General features: G+C 40.7%; 1 protein-coding gene across 3 annotated transcripts in view; it reads right to left on the bottom strand.

The window, feature by feature from the left end:
- The window catches only part of dock8 (dedicator of cytokinesis 8), a 93,741-nt gene that overhangs the window by 21,669 nt on the left and 50,816 nt on the right, over positions 1-21,256 (bottom strand). For 2 of the 3 annotated variants that reach the window (XM_061671898.1, XM_061671900.1), the window contains 17 exons: positions 20,858-21,092; positions 20,631-20,792; positions 19,211-19,389; positions 17,151-17,243; positions 14,888-14,983; positions 13,111-13,260; positions 12,922-13,035; positions 12,114-12,269; positions 10,627-10,766; positions 10,386-10,549; positions 9,875-10,026; positions 7,673-7,855; positions 7,451-7,577; positions 7,099-7,186; positions 6,927-7,023; positions 5,174-5,308; positions 4,440-4,592 (listed from right to left, as the gene is read on the bottom strand). In XM_061671898.1, the coding sequence (XP_061527882.1) occupies positions 4,440-4,592; positions 5,174-5,308; positions 6,927-7,023; positions 7,099-7,186; positions 7,451-7,577; positions 7,673-7,855; positions 9,875-10,026; positions 10,386-10,549; positions 10,627-10,766; positions 12,114-12,269; positions 12,922-13,035; positions 13,111-13,260; positions 14,888-14,983; positions 17,151-17,243; positions 19,211-19,389; positions 20,631-20,792; positions 20,858-21,092 (2,424 nt within the window). The remainder of the gene's footprint in view (positions 1-4,439; positions 4,593-5,173; positions 5,309-6,926; positions 7,024-7,098; positions 7,187-7,450; positions 7,578-7,672; positions 7,856-9,874; positions 10,027-10,385; positions 10,550-10,626; positions 10,767-12,113; positions 12,270-12,921; positions 13,036-13,110; positions 13,261-14,887; positions 14,984-17,150; positions 17,244-19,210; positions 19,390-20,630; positions 20,793-20,857; positions 21,093-21,256) is intronic. The other variant, XM_061671899.1, reaches the window with a different exon arrangement.

The following is a 21,256-nucleotide window of genomic DNA, read 5'->3' as shown; positions in this document are numbered from 1 at the left end:
ATGTAAAAAAAATAAAATAATAATAAAAAAAAAACTTTATAAATATATATATAAAAGCATGCTAATTTATACACATTTAGTATTTTAATTTCTTGCAGCTTAAACTAGAACTGTATGGGGGGGGACCACATTGTATCCCACTTGGCACCCTCCAATTTTATATGTACTGTATGTATACATGTATTGGTGAATGGACGTATGGATAAGTGAAATTACATTTAATATGTTGGTTGTTTACATGTTGCAAATGTGCACAGTGTCACACAGAGAGCAGTTCCTAATATTTTGTGCCATTATTGCAGCTAAATCCGTCAATTATCTGTCACGGCCTCACCAAGAAAACAAAAATGACGTTGAAAATGTGGCGTACAAATTAAATCAGCACCCGAAGGCATCACAGCGATATTGAATCAGAAAGCCGCTTTGTCCTGATTATGTTGCATCCTCCGCTCGTTGTTGTTACTCCGTTCATTCTTCACACTACCTGTCAGTGACAAGCAGCCACATGTGCATGCTCAGGTTGAGTGTGTGTATGTGTGTACGTGTATATGCGTGTGTGCGTGTGCTGAGCGCCATCTATCTCCGACATGAGCGGCAAAGCGGGAAATGATCCCCCATTAGCAGAGACATAATCACCCATGGATCATCTCTACGGCCCCATTCTGTTCAACTGAGCATGGAGCCGCAGCCTAACCACCCATCACTGCCCCCTAATGCACTTGATATGTGTGTGTGTGTGTGTGTGTGTGTGTGTGTGTGTGTGTGCGTGTGTGTGTGCTTGTGGTCAAAAACTGGGCCTATATGATAAGATTTGTCTCATCACTCGATATTTCATTTTCCTTTACAGCTTTTTATAAGCATCTGAAACACAAATATCAGCTTGTGTATTTTTCAGTGTGAGCATGATGGTGGGGGAAAAAATGGGCTCATATTAGCAAGAAAATTATATTTGAGTGAGTCACATAGCCACTAAGCTAATTCCCATGACTGAATCCTCTGCATAAACAAATAACATGCTGGGTCAGAGGGGAGTGTGTGTGCATGCGTGTTTGTGTTCCAGAGGCTGGTGTCTGACTTTCATTACAGTGCGCACACTGTAAACACAGGAAATATCAAAGGAGCACGTGAAATGAACGATGGCACACACACTCACTTTCTTTTGAACGCACACACTCGCCGGCCACAACATTAGGCACTATAAGATAGACACCCACCTCCTCCATGCACTGGACATACTGTATGCTGGAATTTTGTCATCAAGATTATTGCATTATTCAATGAGACAAACGTGGTGCCCTGACTTATGAGTGACCCATCTTAGTTCTTCCAGTTACGAGTCGTCTAGATGGCAGCAGCAAACATCATATCCGGTCACTATAGGTTGTGGTACAGTTGTCTTTTGAGTTGAAATTTCTTCTTTTTTGTGCAGGGATTTTTCCAAATTTCTTTTTTCCTAGCTATGGGTCTAAGAAAGACAGTGCTGAGAAAAATAATCGATGGTGTTCATTGACTTGGGGAAAAATAAATAAATAAATAAATAAATAAATAAATCTAACCATTGAAGATGCTACAGTACTATTACAATGTTATACTTACTGTACCATTGAGCATTATTTATACTTATCTTTGCTAATATGAGTACTTGAGTAGAAATGAATGGTGAGGAAGCGACATAGACCTCAGTGTACGCACACAGAGCAGAACATTTTCTTTGAAAAACCTAATGAGATACAGATAACACTTCGTTTTGAGCAAGGATGTCAGCAAACTAATGGTGCATATTATATATTGGTAGAAGGGAATTGCTTATTTTGGGGGTGCGTATTACTCTAGAGAGTAAAGCTGGGGAACATTGTTTTTACCTAAAATGGTACATGCTAGCGCGCTAAGGCTAAACGTGATTGCTAACCGTTTAGAATTTAGCTGTCTCTAATTCTCTACACCAAATTTATATCATACACTCAGTACCAAGATCTGCAGTTTAAGGATCAAAGTCCATCCCTCATAAATGAGAAAAAAATGCAAGTTAGAAGTTAAAAATATACAACCCCAATTCCAATGAAGTTGGGACGTTGTGTTAAACATAAATAAAAACAGAATACAATGATGTGCTAATCATGTTCAACCTATATTTAATTGAATACATTACAAAGAAAAGATATTTAATGTTCAAACTGTTCAACTTTATTGTTTTTAGCAAATAATCATTAACTTAGAATGTTATGGCTGCAACACGTTCAAAAAAAGCTGGGACAGGTGGCAAAAAAGAAAGTTGAGGAAAGCTCATCAAACACCTGTTTGGAACATCCTACAGGTGAACAGGCTAATTGGGAACAGGTGGGTGCCATGATTGCGTATAAAAGGAGCTTCCCTGAATTGCCCAGTCATTCACAAGCAAAGATGGGGCGAGGTTCACCTCTTTGTGAAGAAGTGCGTGAGAAAATAGTCGAACGGTTTAAGGACAATGTTCCTCAACGTACAATTGCAAGGAATTTAGGGATTGCATCATCTACGGTCCATAATATCATCAAAAGGTTCAGAGAATTTGGAGAAATCACTGCATGTAAGCAGCAACGCCGAAAACCAACATTGAATCCCAGTGACCTTCGATCCCTCAGGCGGCACTAAAACCGACATAAATGTGTAAAGGATATCACCACATGGGCTCAGGAACACTTCAGAAAACCAATGTCAGTAAATACAGTTCGACGCTACATCCGTAAGTGCAACTTGAAACTCTACTATGCAAAGCAAAAGCCATTTATCAACAACACCGGCTTCTCTGGGCCCGAGCTCATCTAAGATGGACTGATGCAAAGTGGAAAAGTGATCTGTGGTCCGACGAGTCCACATTTCAAATTGTTTTTGGAAATTGTGGATGTCGTGTACTCCGGGCCAAAGAGGAAAAGAACCATCCGGACTGTTATGGACGCAAAGTTCAAAAGCCAGCATCTGTGATGGTATGGGGCTGTGTTAGTGCCAATGGCATGGGTAACTTACACATCTGTGAAGGCACCATTAATGCTGAAAGGCACATACAGGTTTTGGAGAAACATATGCTGCCATCCAAGCAACATCATTTTCATGGATGCCCCTGCTTATTTCAGCAATACAATGCCAAACCACACGTTTTGGTTTTACAACAGCGTGGCTTCGTAGTAAAAGAGTATGGGTACTAGACTGGCTTGCCTGCAGTCCAGACCTGTCTCCCATTGAAAATGTGTGGCGCATTATGAAGCGTAAAATATGACAACGGAGACCCTGGACTGTTGAACAGCTGAAGCTGTACGTCAAGCAAAAATGGGAAAGAATTCCACCTACAAAGCTTCAACAATTAGTGTCCTCAGTTCCCAAACGTTTATTGAATGTTGTTTAAAGAAAAGGTGATGTAACGCTGTGGTAAACATGACCCTGTCCCAGCTTTTTTGGAACGTGTTGTAACCATAAAATTACAAGTTAATGATTATTTGCTAAAAACAATAAAGTTTATCAGTTTGAACATTAAATATCTTGTCTTTGTAGTGCATTCAATTAAATATAGGTTGAACATGATGTGCAAATAATTGTATTCTGTTTTTATTTATGTTTCACACAATGTCCCAACTGCATTGGAATTGGGGTTGTATAAAAAATAAAAATGAAATATTATTATTAATAATAATAATAGTGAGGCGGCAGGGTGATTATTATTCAAACAATAATCAATACGAGAATCGATTAAAAAAAGATTCAATAGTGGAAGCCCTACTTGAAAGCGTATTATACATGATAAATTACTGTAGCACTTCTACAATATGTACTATACTGAAGCAGAAGGTGTAGACAAGCACTACGAGGTTTGTTTGAAAGGTTCTTGAACTGGTGTTTAAGGTAGTTAGCGAAGCACAAAATTTAAGTGCCTGCCAAAACCTTTGGCCGTGACAGTCCACACTGGAAAAGGGAGGAAAAAGATAGTAAGAGAATTATTTTTTCCTTAGGCTGAAGTCTTTTTTTCATTGTTTTATGAAACAAATTAAGAGAATAAAGTTTTTGTTTTTGTGTGTGTGCATGTGTGTGTCATGTGTGTGCATGTGTGTGTCATTATTTAAAGAGGGGTAAGAGTGTGGGGAAATACAGACAGTGACACATCTCTCTGCTCCTTCATCAGAAACTTTTTTTTTTTTTTCTCCACTGAGCAACCAAAATAGAAACGAGTACGACATAAAAGCACGATAAAATGTGTGCGTGTGTGTCTGACTCAAACACATACATACTGTATCATGAGCCATTCCCTGCTCTTACGTGCACTTGAATTCAATTCCTTCAGGTTAGATAAGGACTGAGAGGTCACCCGCCATTTGCTTTGGTCTGTGACCGCTTCTAATATGTGGCGCCGATGGTCCGGATAACGTTGAGTGAGTGATTACAGAATCGCACAATGTCGGCGTGTGTGCGCTTACGCTGGCATTGCTATAGCTGTATCTCATGATGAGATAGAGTGTGGCGCACGCCTGACTCCGGTTCCCGTCCACGGGGCTGCTGCAGTACTGGAGGACCTTCTGGCACAGATCCGCACACTGCTCGGCCTCCTCTTCGAAGAGCAGCTCACCAAACTGCAATGGAAACAAATGAAGACTACAAAGCCATTCGCAGAATAAAAAGGTCAACTCCTGTTCAGAGACTGCATAAATTATTTTTTGAATGGTTTTCCATCACACAACTGCAAGCATAAATCTATATTCCGAAAGATACGACTTTAAGGGCATTCAATTTTTGAGGTTTCACCTTTGTGCAACCAGTCCAAACAAACTACACGTTGTACTTTTGGATGGCTATCTGTTGAGAAATTGAAGTTGCTATTAGGTAGCTTTGGATTCATGATGCTTTATATTGACAATAACAAGAAAAACAAATTATTCTAATCTTTATACAGAGAATATACAATAATAATTAGGGCCCGACCAATATGGATTTTTTTTTAGGCCGATGCTGATTCCGATATTTGGCTGAATAAAATTATGATAGTAGAATAATCTAATATATAGAAAAGTAATAGTAATAATATAAAGAAAAAATTTAAAAAACAAATCTGTTTGAATGTCCTTATCTTTACCTTATGTTGTAATGTATAAAAAATAAATAATTAATCAGTTAGGCCCTAATAATAATAATCTTAATAATTCAGGTGGAGTACCTTGACAACAAGCGCCCTGAGTGTGCTGAAGGTGTGCGAGAGGAAGGTGGTGCTCTGGTTGCAGGTGAGAGAGTGGAGTAACACCTTCAAGACACCGCCCACCACGCTGTCCTTACAGTCCGCCAGTGGCACCGCCTGCATGGAAGACACACGCAAAATGAAATAATATTCATCCACATGAGTGGAATAGGAAAATGTCACATGGGGACACAATAGTCGATGCAGTTAACAAAACTCAACAAACTAAACAACAGCAGAAGTCCACAAAGGCATTTGCCATTACTGGTACCCTTCTGTGGTGGTGCCACAAAAAGCACAAAAAAGTCAAAGGAAAAGGGAAGTTACTCCTCAATGCACTGTTCTGAAGGTATTGGTTTACTTTTGAGTGATGTTATTCAAGATTATTTTACTACAACATTTATACTACAAAAAATAAATAAATAAATAAATAAAATAAAAAGTTCGACTAGTGGTTAGCACATCTGCCTCACAGTTCTGAGATTCTGTGTTTGAACGCTTGGCTCCAGCCATTCTGTGTGGAGTTTGCATGTTCTCCCTATGAGTGTGTTATCTCTGGGTACTCCAGTTCATTATCAAAACGACTACAATGTCAAAAACGTTTTTCCTCCATGCCCTACTTGTTCGACTATTTATTTTTGCTGAGCCTTTCTTCATAGACGTCAACACAGTTACCTGTGCTTTACGAATATCTGAAAGCAAGACAAACAAATGGAGCACAGATAAGTCAATCTTCATAATAAAGATATTTAAAGTGAAATAACAATAAAACAAAATTCCAAATATAAGGGCAACTAGGCTATTACGTGTCAATTAAGATTATTTAAATGAAGCACAAAATGTTAACATGAAATTTACTAGTGCTTTCCGATGACTCTAACAAGTGTCAAGGAACTATAGTACAGGGCCAGTCTCTATGTTTTTAAACTGTTCTGCTTGCATGGGTTTATTCCAAAAACATGCATGTTAGGTTTATTGAAGACTCTAAATTGTCCGTAGGTGATAATTGAAGTATGAAGGGCTGTTTGTCTATAGGTGCCCTCTGATTGGCTGGTGACCAGTCTAATGAGGCCCCCAAGGTTGTAAAATTATGGGGATTTTCAAAGTTGGCAACTATGCATGGGAATTAATTGAAATAAACCAGGAATTTACTAAATTGAAGAGAGTTTATCTTCAAACGTGTATAGTGTATTTAGAAACAAACATCCAAATTCACTTCACAGAAATCTTATTATTTATATTTATAATTATAAAAAATATTATTTCCAAAATAATAAGCATAAATCCTTATCCTTCTTTTGTCTGTGAATACACCATTAAAGATAGCTGATGTATGCGGGTTTTTTTTGTGGGGGGGAGGGGGGGGGGGGGTTAGTTTTATTGCCTTCTCCAATAAACTGTACAAGGACTCATTACAAGCTGACATTGCCAAGTCTTCCGTGTGTGTGTGTAGGTGGTTTACTTTTACACGTGAATGCAGCCAATTTAAAGTGCTTGGAAGAAATACTGTAGAAAGAAGATGCCTGTGAATACTGTATTCTTATCCATCCAGGTCACTGTATTCTCAGGGCACTGAATTGATCACAACTTAACTGTTCATGTTGTCTTGGAATTCTAGCGCAACCTGAACAGTCCAGTTGCAAGCGATTCACTGCCCTGTAAAAAGAACATACATATTTGAACAGATAATTGCCATAACACACCCTCTTCCAGTTAGCGGAGTGCTTAACCTGACCTGCACGATGGTCTCCAGCAGGTCCAAAACGATGAGGTTTGCTTCTGTGGCCAAGTTTCCGCTGATCAGAGCCTCCTGGTCCAACTCTGCCTTGGTCCTGGTGCAAGGTGGAATGATGAATATTCAGAGAGGAAAAGGTGGCGTATGTTTGGAGAAGTGAAACAAAACGTACTTATCGTGTCTGTCATTGGTCTGTCTCCACTGGGTGAGATCTTTCCTCCAGCGAAGGTTCTCTCTTTGACCCATAGTTCTGTCCATTCCTGACAAATTATGTTGTTAGGATGCCTAACATTAGCTCTTAAATGCTGTTTATTTCAAATAATAAAATTTGCTTGAGCTTTTGAATGCTTTCAAGTCTTTGAAAGACATTGAAACCACACGAATAAATGTCAAAATGGAATAAATAAATAGTTTTTGTGCCATGTTGACATATCAACAACTGTTACAAACACACAAGGTCCATATGGGCCAAAATTGATAAAAATGTGCTCCCTGTTGGCGTAGTCCCTCAAAGTGCACGATACCTCCGACTCGCTTCATCATCTCTCCGCGGGCTCCCATCCCCCTCAGCAGGGCTTCTTCCAGCTGGAGCTTAGCTTGCTGAGATTTCTGTAAAGCCTGCGTGCTGACTTTATCACTGCTCTGGTGAGCCTACACACACACAAATACACACACACCAACACATAATGGGGTGTTAGTGACCAATCAGGCCTCTGAATGGACTCCATGATGCCAGGCAAACTGACCCGGTACTCAAAGCAGGACACACAGATAGTAAGAAGCTCCAGCAGCTTGTTGAGCTGCGAAGGGGGCATCTCCACAGTCCAGCGCTGGATCACACCCCGGTCGGCGTTCTTCATCACCCACAGGAAGCACACCAACAGCTGGCGGCTGGTGTCCGCCGCAAGTGTGGCTACCGATTTCCCCTGCTAGGACAAAGAGGGAGACGCATGACATTAGACACAGGCATGCTAAAAAAGATAAGATTAAACTTGATAGAAAAGTCAGAGATGACCACAATGTATAGCCTGATTGTTCTCATGCATTCTAATAAGCAAGTGGATGATGTCTTACAATGGTAAAACATATATGTAAGTAAATAATATATGTCCATATAATAAAATAATAAAACAACACGTAAAAACAAAAAAATAATTTAACCATTTATCCTGTGTGGGGTCACGAGTCAGCTAACTAAAAATGAAAATTAAAATAAGGATTAAAATAAAAAATAGCTAAAAACAAAATCTGAAATAGAATTTCAATTAATACAAATAAAAAAATAACAATTTTCAGCCCCTTATTATGTTGAAATTCAGTTTAATATTAAATTGACAAAAAAAATAATTAGACATGAAAAAATAAAATGAGTCAGCTGCAGCATAATAAAAAAATCTGAATAAAAGGGTGTGTGCCATGCCACTATCAGCGACCTAAAAATAAAATGAAATATAATATAAAATGAAAAAATAAATACAATACAATCATCAAAATAATAATAAATACAAAAACTAATAAAAATAAAAAAACATTTCAGGGTCACAATTTCGCTGCAGCTAAATAAGAATGAAAAATACCACTGCGTACCACTACACTACCGGTGATGTAAACAAATACATTCATTCATCTTCCGATCCGCTTATCCTCACTAGGGTCGCGGGCGTGCTGGAGCCCATCCCAGCAATCTTTGGGCGAGAGGCGGTGTACACCCTGAACTGGTCGCCAACCAATCGCAGGGCACATATAAACAAACAACCATTCACGCACACATTCACACCAAGGGCAATTTAGAGTCATCAATCAACCTACCATGCATGTTTTTGGGATGTGGGAGTGAAACCGGAGTGCCCGGAGAAAACAGGCACGGGGAGAACATGCAAACTCCACACAGGCGGGGCCGGGATTTGAACCCCGGTCCTCAGAACTGTGAGGCAGATGTGCTAACCAGTCGGTCACCGTGCCGCCACATTAAATATATAAAATATAAATAATTAAAATATATTTTTTTAAAGATAACAAGAATTTAAATAAAATAAACCTCATTAAAATACATCAAATAAATATAATCTCTTTAAAGGAGGTAAAGGAGTAGGTGACTGGAGCCTATCCCAAGTGACCCTGGGCCAGAGACGGGGCACACCCTGAACTGATCGACTGCCACAATTCAAGTACTTGTAAACACATCATTAATATTCAAGCATTGACACCCAAATGTCCAGCTCCCCACAGGGACCCTGATGCAGTACACACACACACTGCAAGTATGGTTAGCTACCTCTTTTCCTCATGTTAACGGATGTGAAAATCTACTGCAGACTAATTCACCTTCATTCTCCTGATGATGAATTAGAACGCAAGAGGTCTACTGCAGCTTCACTTGTATGGCAGCGCTTGATAAATGTGGCCATTATCGCCAGAGCGTTTTTGGGTGTCCTGCGTCAAAAACCTTGCATTCTCACGGCAGGACCCAGCCCAGATTTTTCCCGGACCCAATGCTCGCGGCTTTACCAACGAACATTATGGTGAAAATATCAATGAGGGAAAAAAGCCACAAGAAACATCGATCAAAGCAGCTGAAGTATGACAGGTGCCTTGTTTGGAACTATGATGAATATCAAGCCGAGAGCTGCGTTGTGTGAAAGTCACCACTGCAGTGGTGTTTCATGCAAAGACATTCTGGGGTCACCAGAGTGTATCTCTTGGGGGTGAATGTGTAGTTTGATAGGTAGATACTACACATGATGGATGTGTTTGTTAGATATGAAGACCCTCTTATGACAGCAATGCCCATAAACCATCATATTTTCGAGCATATGTGTGTGTGCGTGTTGTGTGTGTGGCTCTGACAGCTAATCAATTGACCTCAGTGAACTTCATATCTGGCATGACACACGTGCATAAAGTATACACACGCACACACAAACAGCTTAATAGCTGACAGTTTGTACCATGGATGCCATGGAAACAAGAACGTTCCTCCCTAGCGTGTTGAATGGGTTGCCGGCGATCGCCATGGCAACGGATTGATTGATGGGCGGAACGCTGTCAAGGTCGTCCTCGGGTCCACCACTTTTGTTCTTCGCGCCGCGTGCATCTGACACTGCAGAAACAGACACACAGACTAACTTGCAAGGGTCATACCATTAGGTACAGCTGTAAATATACAGTATCTCACAAAAGTGCGTAAACCCCTCTCATTTTTATTATATCTTTTCATGGGACAATACTGAAGAAATGAGGCTTTCCTATAATGTAGTCGGTATACAGCTTGTAAAGGAATGTAAATTTAATGTTCACTCAGAATAACTCAACAATGTCTTAAATGCTGGGAACAAAAGTGAGTACATCCCGGAGGGAAAATGTCCAAATTGGGCCTAATAAGCCAATTTCCCTCCCCGGTGTCATAGAGTACAGAATATTAGTACAGTATATATTTTTTGTTTTTAAAATAATAAATACCGGTGAAATCCAGGTAGTTGGTAGAGTCAATGATGATCCCCACCAGGGGCAGGTAGAGGGCGGCCATCTTGGCTCTGACCTCGCTCTTGACGCAGCGATGGTCCAAATCATGAGAGCACAGCAGGCTGAAGATGGCGTTGATGGCCTTCCTCTGAACCTTTCCCCTGAGGGCACAGACAGTCTCATCAACACTCATCAAGATAGCCATTTTATTATGCATTTTGCCCCTCCTTTTCCATACCCCTCTGACTCCATGTCGAGGGCTGCGCTGAGCTCTGTGAGTAGCAGGCCGGTGAGGTAGTGCTGCTGCTTGAACTCTGGAGAGAGCTCAAAAAGGCCCAGGATCCTTTGCTGCTCTTGGTAACTACACGAACCAGAGCTCTGTATGGAGACATACGATACAGTACACGTTGGGCTCTATTTTGGTAGACACCGCAGCTACACTTCAGTGTAAAAATTGTCACATCTTCATATTTGTGCAAACGCAACACTCGCTGGAAGCGTTTGCCAATTTGGCAGACCCGTCTGTGCCAAGCTGGGCGTGTTGGTGCAGCGAGGGCATGTCCTTGGTGATGCGCTGGGCAGAGTGAGCTTTTGGTGTCAGAAAGTCAGTGTAAACTTATGGCTTATTAGGACCACGTCTAAGTTTTGGCGCACGTGATCTAATGAGATTTTGGTGAATTCGATCGGGGCTCATGCTGGCAGATACATACACAGGCTCCTCAGACGTGTGGTGGATGACAGACTTATTTCAACAGCAGGCACCCAACCCTCTTAATCATTCTAGAAACCAAATTATTGAACACATTAGTATTATTATCATGATAATTATATATTTTTAAATCATTCTAGGTACTGGCCAGCACACAGCTATGGGGGTCAGGTGGGGTAGAAATAAATTATCTTTGGAGGGGATACAGATAAATGAGGTCCACGGACATATTTAAGCCGCCAGCTGTTTTTACCAGCTTATTGTGTATTTAATAAGGGTACCCGTTAACGTTCACTACTACAGTCATGCAAGGATCACGACATCCTCTTTCACATAAGGAGATGTCTCCATGCGAGACTATTTGCATCCCTTCTAAAAGGGAATGCGAGTTGCCGCTTCGATAGGACAGGATTTAAGTCGTCTGTGATGACGCCCACACCACTGCAGACGTCCTACTTTTAAATGCACTGAGGGTACGCCGGTCCATGAAATTACCAAAACCGGCTCTAACCCGCCTCGTTGCAGAGTTACGGCAAGCACAGCAGTGGATTTGCGCTAGTCACAACAACAGAGCCTGTTGTGTTCACACTCATGTCACACAAGTATTAGCTGTACCTGTATAGAGAATATATTTTCATTTAAAACATTTATTTTTATTTTACTATGTCACCCACCCTCTATCACCTTTTTTACCACTTTAAATGTTCATCTCAAACCTAGATGTAAACGTACGCTGTAATTTAACCTATTTATACACAAACAGATGTTATATGACAACAAGCACTTATTTATGGGTGATTCATACCTATTCATCCATACTTACTTCCAAAAAGTTTCAAATTCAATTAGATATAATGTCTCCTGTATTTTCTGACAGTGCAAACATTTACGTGTTTTTCGTGATTAATGGGGCCTGAGTCAAGACAGGGAGGATAAAGTGCGTCCAGAGCAAATATAATCTGACTAAGTGAACTGGGAACGAACTAAAGTAGGTTCAAGAGCTGCTGTGGACGAACCTGTGAGGAGATGGACGGACAAGGAGAGGCCGGAGCTGAGGCTGGACTGCTGAAGAACAGGCTGAGGTTGAGGTAGTGCTCGTGACTGCACAGGATTCGCAGGAACTCCAGACGCATGCTGATCAGTGTTGGCATCGAAACACTTTTGGCGGACATCTGAACCAGAAAAAGACAAAAATGTCTTTGATGTGTGTTTACCACTGCCAACACAATCTTACAGGGAACATGTTGTAGGAAACTGGCATTTTAATTGCCTGCATACAAATACAGTAATTGTATCTCTCCCATCGAGTGTGAAATCAAACAACGAAGTAAGTCTGTTTTATTTGTTTTGCACTTCCTATGTTACATCACTGACCTAATTTACATCCTAACCACCCCCAATCAGATTTTCTTTTTTTTGTACCCACACTGGGCTCTGCTCGTCCAATTGTAAGCCACTCCACTCATCATGATAAAATTAATCCATACTTTCCATTGGCTCAGCAGTACATGGGCAGGGTATGCATTTGATCACATGCACTCACATGCCCGGAAAACTAATAATAAAGTGTACTATAATTGTTGTACAGGCGTGTCTGTGGGTAAAAAAAAGGCATAATATGTCTCCTTTAAACTTTAGGAAAAAATGTGAACTGCTCGTACATCATAGCATATTATAGTTAGGCCCAGACACCAGTGTTCGGAATCTGGCTGGACACTTATATTAATACAGCTCTGACGGTGTCAATCAAAACTATAAAATCGCTGGTATTTGAGGAATTAACATTGTGCAGGTGTACCTAATGTTGTGTCCACTGAGCTGTACCTGATTGCAGTAGTTTTTCAACAGCAGGAAGATGAAGCCTCGGTCCATGAGAGACAGCAGGTCGTAGAGGAAGAAGGCCAAGCTGATGTTGACTTTCTCCGCTTGCTCCACCTCCTGAAACATACATCGACAAATGGCAATCGGCGAAGCGTCTCGCTTATGCTAAGCTTGGCGGGATGACTGCCCTACCTTGTGCTGCTTGACTAGAATGGTCCCGATCTCAGCCGTGACCACGGAGACGATGGTGGTGATGTCGTCTTTGAAGCGGTCGGAGAAGCGGCTCCTCCGCGGCACGTTGTTCGTGTCCAGCTGGGACACGTGCTGGGCCATGCTTTTCACCTTTTGGGAAGAAAGGTGGAGAAAATTCATTTTCAAACGATGCAAAATGTCACAGTTCTTAGAAGAAGAAGAAGAAAAAAAAACAAAAACAAAAACGTCTCAATTTTTTGATGAACACCTACTGCGTTACTGCATTTTAATGTTGGTCATGAAGGTGGTACTTGAGGAGATAAGTAATTTTTGAGGTAGTACATGGTGTAAAAAGTTGGAGAACCACAGGGCTAGTGTGAGCGCTGTTAAGCACGCCCAAGATTGGTAAACTTGACACGCTTAAGAGAGGTGGGCGATTGCCCAGCAACAATTAGGCATGAACACGCAGACAGTGTCATACAATTCCTGTAATGTTATTGTTCCGTACCTGTTACTCATGATAAATGGCACCTTGCATAATATAAATAAACATGTCTCAAAATAATCCACTAAAAAAAGTCATCTGCACAGTTTGTTACACACGGGCACATGACAGAGACAGTGAATATGTCAAATAATCGCACCTGTGCATCATGGAAAACTGGCATCTTGCACAAGAGAAATAGATAGAACTAATAGAAATCTAAACATTTCAGGAGTGAAATTATTCAACACAAACAAACCATCTACAAAAGGTGAGGCTCATCAATAGTATTACCTAGGACACAAGCCGAAATAACACTAGCGAGCACTAACGGAAGTGACATCACACATGGGCAAACAAATCAGCGCACTAGTACTACACTAACTGTATAAGTCATTTTTGGCATTGATACACTAATAAAGTTTACAGAAAATACTGTACAGGCAAATTGTAACAGTAAAGTCGACTACACGGGCTATTAGTGGCTGCATTGGGAGAGAAGCAAAAACATACTTTCATTGTCCCTTTTTACTGTGCACAAAGTGCAATTAAGGACTGCCAACAAAACATCTTAAACGCAGAAGGGAAAACTATCAATCAATTATACCTAACAACAAGACAAAGATTCCACCAGAGGGCGCTAAAATAATCTCTTTATTACAATGGGCTAAACACAAAAACAGTGAATGAAGGAATTTATCAGTGAATCATAGACGAGAAGAATGAGACTAGACTAGAAACTAGAAATAATTCATTGCGTACAAAAACGTCCACTGCATGGACACACTTCTCTCACCAGTTATTCATGATCATCACTGTCACCATACACATTTAGAAATCAACACAATGACCAAAAATGAGTCAAAAAAAACAACAACAAAATAAGTATATTCTCAAACACACAAAATATGAAGCAGATCCAAATAAAACCCAACAAAATCTGTTTTGTTTCAAATCCAATGTAGTAAAGTTATAAAAACGCATACAAAAAGGCTTGCACTGTATTTGATTCATCCCCAAAGTGAGGTCATTTTAGAAGAAATATGACTAAGTGAGATTAATGGAGAAGTTGATAATAAATGTGAGTCATGATACGCCTCAGTAATAACAGAGAGCGAGAGAGAGAGAGAGAGAGAGAGAGAGAGAGAGAGAGAAAGAAGAAAGAAAGAAAGAAAGAAAGCGAAAGAACGAGACTCATGGTCAAACGATGTGAAGAATTAGACGTACACAGCTCTATATTTTTTCTCTAATGCGCCAGTCACAAAGCGGCTTTGTGTAAATAAAACTACTGACCAGCAGCTCAAAGAAGAACCAGGCATATTTGTAAGCGTTCTCCCTGCACACCCCTGTGCTGACCACCATCTGCAGAGCCAGCTCCTCATGAAACTGCTGCAAGAGACAAAAACACATACTCTTTATGTGAGACATTGCTACTAGGTAGAACTTTGAATGAGGGAATAGAGGAAAACCTTGTGGCACACTGACGCCTTGTGGACTTCCTAAAAAGATGATAATTAGTTCCGATGATTAATTATTGAATTAAATATGTCATTTTTCTTTTTTTTTTTTTTGCTCACATTGTTATACAATGATTTTTTTTTTTTTTAAAAACTATATATACACATACCATGACTGGCTAATTTATTGCAAATTCAGTTTGATATATTTTCTCTTTTGCATATTTTTACCATTGATTTGGTTATTTGTCATTATTTTTTAAATACCTTATTTTCACGACCATAAGGGGCACTTAAAAATCTTAAATTTTCTCCAAAATGGACGGCGCGCCTTATGTGTGCACCGAGTTCCAACATCTATAAATGTTGTTGTGTGATGAGCGCTCCGCTTGACTTTTTTTGGGTTTTTTTTTACCGCTTGACTTACTGGGAGCATTTCCTGCCGACACGCTGCTTATACAAAGGAAAAGCGGACGTGGCTCAGGACAGCATGCGGACGTAAAGGGGAATGGGTGCGTGAAGGAGGACGCTAAAGCCACGCCCCCAGTCGGTATATAGCGCCGGGGTGTGCATTGTGCAAAACAACATCGGTTTGGCTAAGGATCCCCCCGAAAATGGCACCTACGAAGCGAAACGCTTACGAAGCACAGTTTAAACTGCAAGCTGTCTGTCACGCGGAGGAACATGGGAATCGAGCAGCCGCGAGACAATTCAAGATCAACAAATCCGTGGTTGGCAAGTGGAGGAAGCAGGAAAACGAGCTTCACCAAGTCAAGAAGACGAAGCTGAGTTTCCGCGGAAACAAGGCGAGGTGGCCCGAGTTGGAAGACCAACTCGAGCAATGGATTAATGAGCAAAGAACAGCCGGGAAAAGCGTCTCTACAGTCACCATTCGACTGAGGGCAATAACGCTTGCAGAAGAAATGAAAATCGAACATTTTCAAGGCGGTCCGTCTTGGTGCTTTCATTTTATGAAACAGCGCCATTGGTCCATCCGGGCAAGGACTACCGTGGCGCAGCAACATCCGGCAGATCACAAGGAAAAGCTGGCGTGGGAGCGATGGATGACAGATGGCGAACACAGCTTTACTAAGACTGGGAGGCAACGCCGAGCGAGTTACGCCACCATATGTGAATCGATTGTGGATTCTTGGGTGAAAGTGTCTGCTTGCACTGTTGTTCGAGCTTTCGTAAAAGCCGGCATCATTTCTGCGGAGCCGCACGGCAACGAGACCGACTCCGACGAGTACGAGAGGGAATCTGGCGTGTTTGATTGAGAACTTGCCCAGCTGTTCATTTCAGATACAGAACATGAGGACTTTGATGGATTTGTGGATGAGGATTGATCAAAACATAACGTGAGTACATTGTTAAATACTTCAATAAAGTATAAAGTGCTCCCTCTGCATTTAAAAAAAAAATGTTTTAGCGTGCATGCATGCTACCGTATGTTTTAAGATAGCGTATGTTTTACCATGCCAGCGTCCAATAATACGGTGTGCCTTATGTATGTGTTAAATACAGAAATAGACCCCGTGACTGAGACTGCACCTTTTAATATGGTGTGCCCTATGGTCGTGAAGATGCGGTAGTTTACTTGTTTGTACAGTGAGATTCAGTGTTTAAAAGAGCACCACAAAAAAGTAATCAATATAAATAAATACATAATAATAATGATGATTATTATTACATATTAATATAGTAATAATAATATTAAAATGATTATACTTAAATACTAAACATGGTAATTGTGTTTGATATATTTTGTCTTTTGTCTTGACACATTAAAATACCAGATGTAATATGGCATCATTAAAACAGAAAATATTTGCCTGACTAGGATTGGGATGTATAGTTACTGTTTAATAAGATTTTATCATATTATGCAATTTCAGTATGATAGAGCAAATTCAAAAAATAAGTTCACCTGAGCTCCATCAATACTATTAAGTACTAATAAGTACTTTTATTGTTTTGTATCGAATTATAGTTAAATTGGTACTAAAGTATTTGGAGCTGATTTTGAAGATTAAAAGAAAAAAAAAACGGTTGCTTTATGTAACCTAAGTAACCATAGTGACACTCTCCACTGTTTGTACCTTTCTGCTGGAGGGCCTGGTGCTTCCTGTTGCATTCTGATGGCTGTTTGTGTCCAAAATGGTTGACATGCGACTGCCTGGAAGGTTGTGGCCCTGCAGAAAAAAACATGTTCCATCACAATGAGCATGATGGATGTCCTCATTAGAGCCACTGTCTGCCAGCCTATTACAATAGCTAATGTACTGAAGGAGTTAGGGCTACACGATATTCTAATAATAATAATTTGTACCGGCATTACCAGATAACTAACAACCCTTTATTGCTCAGTGACTGTTTTTGTCAATGTCTTTATGTCTCAAAAGTGTTCTCTGTCAATTGACTGTCTGTTATCGTACTAGAGCGGCTCCGACAACCGGAAACAAATTCCTTGTGTGTTTTTTAATAATTAGCATTTTATGCTGATCGGCTGATCGGCTTTAATGTCAAAATTCGCCGATCCGATCAATGACGTCCTTGATCGGCTCCGCAAAAGACATTTACTCCGCGTCACCATCGGGCACAGTATATCTGAATCCATCTATCTATCCATCCATTTTCTGAGCCACTTCTCCTCACGAGGGTCGCCGGCGTGCTGGAGCCTATCTCAGCTATCATCGGGCAGGAGGCGGGGTACACCCTGAACTGGTTGCCAGCCAATCGCAGGGCACAGACAAACAAACAACCATTCGCACTCACATTCACACCTAAGGACAATTTAGAGTTGTCAATTAACCTACCATGCATGTTTTTGGCAAGCTAGTTTATTTGTATCTTTGTCAAGTGTCTTTTGGCGTAGTCCTGTAAATATCTGACGGCCAATAAAGTTATTTGAAAAAGAAAAAAAAACATGTCGGCGGTGTGGAATGGACAACACGTCTGAAATAGACAACATGTAATGCCGGGATCAGACTACAAGAAAAATTTGCTCTTTCATGCTTGCACTATGTCAGACTACTGCAATAAAACCTTGTATTCCGATACCACCGCATCCCGTTTTTTACGATCAGTGGGCTTTAGATTGTCAACTCAAATGCGACCGGATACACTCATTACCGTGGCGACGACAACAAGAGTGGAGCGCGCCGAAAAAAAAAACAAATTGGGAAAAACGTGTGTTGGTGGTCATCGGTGCTCAGGACATGAGAGGACGTTCGTTTAAGGCTTGCTTGAGGTATGTTCACATACTTTTAATACGATACGGCTCGCAAGCAGGCAACAAAACATTATGTAGCCTAGCAAACTACTGCTAGCACGAACGGTTCGACGTAAACATGCTGCCGTTCTGTCGAATCATGCTCTAAAGTTTCGGTGTGGGTGAAGTAATTTAATTCAAAATAAAGTAATTTCATTACCGTAGGTTAGCACCCATTATTTCTGTCACGTTGGTTTGACCTGACTGATAAGAATACATGATCTGACTAGAGCAGTGATTTCCAACCTTTATGGAGCCAAGGAACATATTCTACAATTGAAAAATCTCACGGCACACCAACAAACAAAAATGTCACAAAAAGTGGATACATTAATTACTGTATTTACTTCCAGCCATCTAATAGAAAACCATTCATTTGTTCGGTCTGTCACTATGCCTCAATAGAGGAACAAAGATATATTATTTATTGTAAATAGAATTTTTTGAGCAATTAGCTACACAAGTATATACAGTAAATGAACAGGTCATTTAAATAGACACCTTCGTCTATCATGTGATCGGTTTTCGTTTTTTAAACTCTCTGATCGGTGATCGGCCCCAAACATCCTGATCGTGTAAAGCCTAGTAAAAACCCATACAGAAACGATCACTGATCAAATCTGCGATTTATAGCGGGGGCACGAACAATGAACTGCAATACAGCAAGGGAACACTGAGTGTAAAGTTGCTAATAAGCAAAATATACAGTATGTTGTGAATAAGGAAGACTGAATGACTTGACTTTGGACTGGCTTAAACCAAGTCGCGACTTAACCTGACTTGCTTGGATTTTAGTGGGGACTTGAATTCCTTTATTTTTGCCACACCTAACTTGAAACTTGATAAGACCTGAGACTTACTTATGACTCACTTCCACTTCTGGCATACCTTGGCGGCCAAGATGTATTTGACCTCGGCATCCTCGGCAGATGAGTGTGGCGCAGGGATGTCAGGGTTGCTGCTGCTGCGGATCCTGGACTGCAGAAGCATGTTGCCCACCGTGGCTGCGCAGGCTCGGCCCATGGTGCTGTAACGGCTCTCTGAAGATGGCATTACACAGACTGTTCCTGTTGTCAAGCATACACAAATTAGTGTCAGACAGTTAAAAAATATAGTGGATACTCAATCAAAATTCAGAAAATCTGAATTTGCACTTACAGTCGAAATGAAAAGGGTGACAAAAGGACTGGGCAGATGCTGATCGTGCCTCCTTGTCTATCATTTTGTGTTCTTTGTGTGTGTATTAAATTTTAATAATAATTATATAAACTACATTTTAAAAATATATGTCACACATTATTGTTTTCAGGTTTTACTATTAACTACTTAATTATTTTTGCTGTTTGTACATGCAAAATGACTTAAATGAACTCCCACATATTAGTGGTTCGGCCTATTTTATGGGGAACCTTCTGTCCATCTATTTTCTGTACCACTTATCCTCACTAGGGTTGCGGGTGAGCTGGAGCCTATCCCAACTGACTTTGGGTGAGAGGCTGGGGAAACCCTGAACTGGTCGTCAGCAAATCTCATATGCTCTGTTCTTCACTGAATGAGTTGCCCCGGTTGCGTTCTTGTGCTCAGTCCAAAGCAATAACAAAACTGCCATCTGGTGGCATCTTGGTGTCAAGGAAGTAAGTTCAAGAGAGTGGAGACATACACATTAATGTTCACACAAGTAGTGCTTTAGGTCATCTTGTGGTATCGCTAGGAAATTATAAACCATTTTAGGGGCGCATCAAATACTCACCAATTTTCACTATTAGCATTAGGGCTCAGTCCCTATTGCCTAGAATAGTGGGGGTTAAATGTATCCTAAAATGTTCCATGAACACATCAACTACAAAGTGGTGTTATTTAAAAGTGATATGGACCCGGGTATCTGAAGTAGTCATTTTTACATTATATCAGGTAGCATAAGTGGAAATAGACACCACATGCAGGCAGTAGAACTATGTGATTTCCTTCAGCCAATCAGAAAAGAAAGGTAATAATCAGAATTAAAAAATAATAAAGAGATTTATAATGAAAGAAAACTATTACATATGAATATAAGATTTTAAAATAGAATAACAATAAGGACCTTCTGACGTCGTCATATTATTATTTGTAATAATAATTAACTACGGCATGTTCAGAAATGAACTCGGAAACGAAGGACTCATGAGTATTAATGTCTAAGACCGCAAATGAGGATACCATGACCAATGTCTTTTTTGCTCCATATAAGTGGAAACCATTCACAACTTTGGGTAATTTAGGTTTTAACTTCAGACAAAAAAAATCTTTTGTATTCATCAATGCGTACCATTTGGAATATCTCGAGGGGGGTCAGGTAGACGAAACACCCAATAAAGGTAGGTCGCCAATAGGCTGTTTCGACCCTGCTGGTCCCTGGTCAGCTCCTGACTGGTATGCAGACTGTTGACAATGGACACCACCGACTCGAACGCGATCTGGGCCAGGTTGGCTAGAAAACAGTACGTCATGACATATCCACAGGAGGCACTCAAGTCAGAGGTATCATCAACTCACCGGTCTGGCCAGCAATGAGCATGGGCTGCATGATAAGCATGAACAGATTGTCCAGCACTAGGTGAAGAAAGAGCACCAGTGGCTCCAGGCTGGACGACGACAGGGAGATGATGCTGAGCTTTAGCTCATGCTCCAGCTTATTTTCAGGAATCTTCTCCTCTCTGACGCGTAGCGGAAACGTGGCACCGCCTTCCAGCGCGTGACACAGGGTGAAGAAGCGCTCCAAATGGTTGTCCTGGTGGGAAAAGCAAGATAGTGGGCCAATGAAGCTAGATAGTGCACACATGTTCCTATAAAGCAATAGTGGAAAGCGTACTATTTGCCACAGAATTTGCATGTTGTCCTCTAGCTTGCGTAGGTTTACTCGGGGTAGTCTGACTCCCTCCCACATACAGTACA

This window comes from Phycodurus eques, chromosome 3 (genome assembly GCF_024500275.1).
Source record: "Phycodurus eques isolate BA_2022a chromosome 3, UOR_Pequ_1.1, whole genome shotgun sequence".
Classification (NCBI taxonomy): Eukaryota; Metazoa; Chordata; class Actinopteri; order Syngnathiformes; family Syngnathidae; genus Phycodurus; species Phycodurus eques.
Note: the sequence above shows the minus strand (reverse complement) of the source record. Positions and strands in the feature narration are given on the sequence as shown.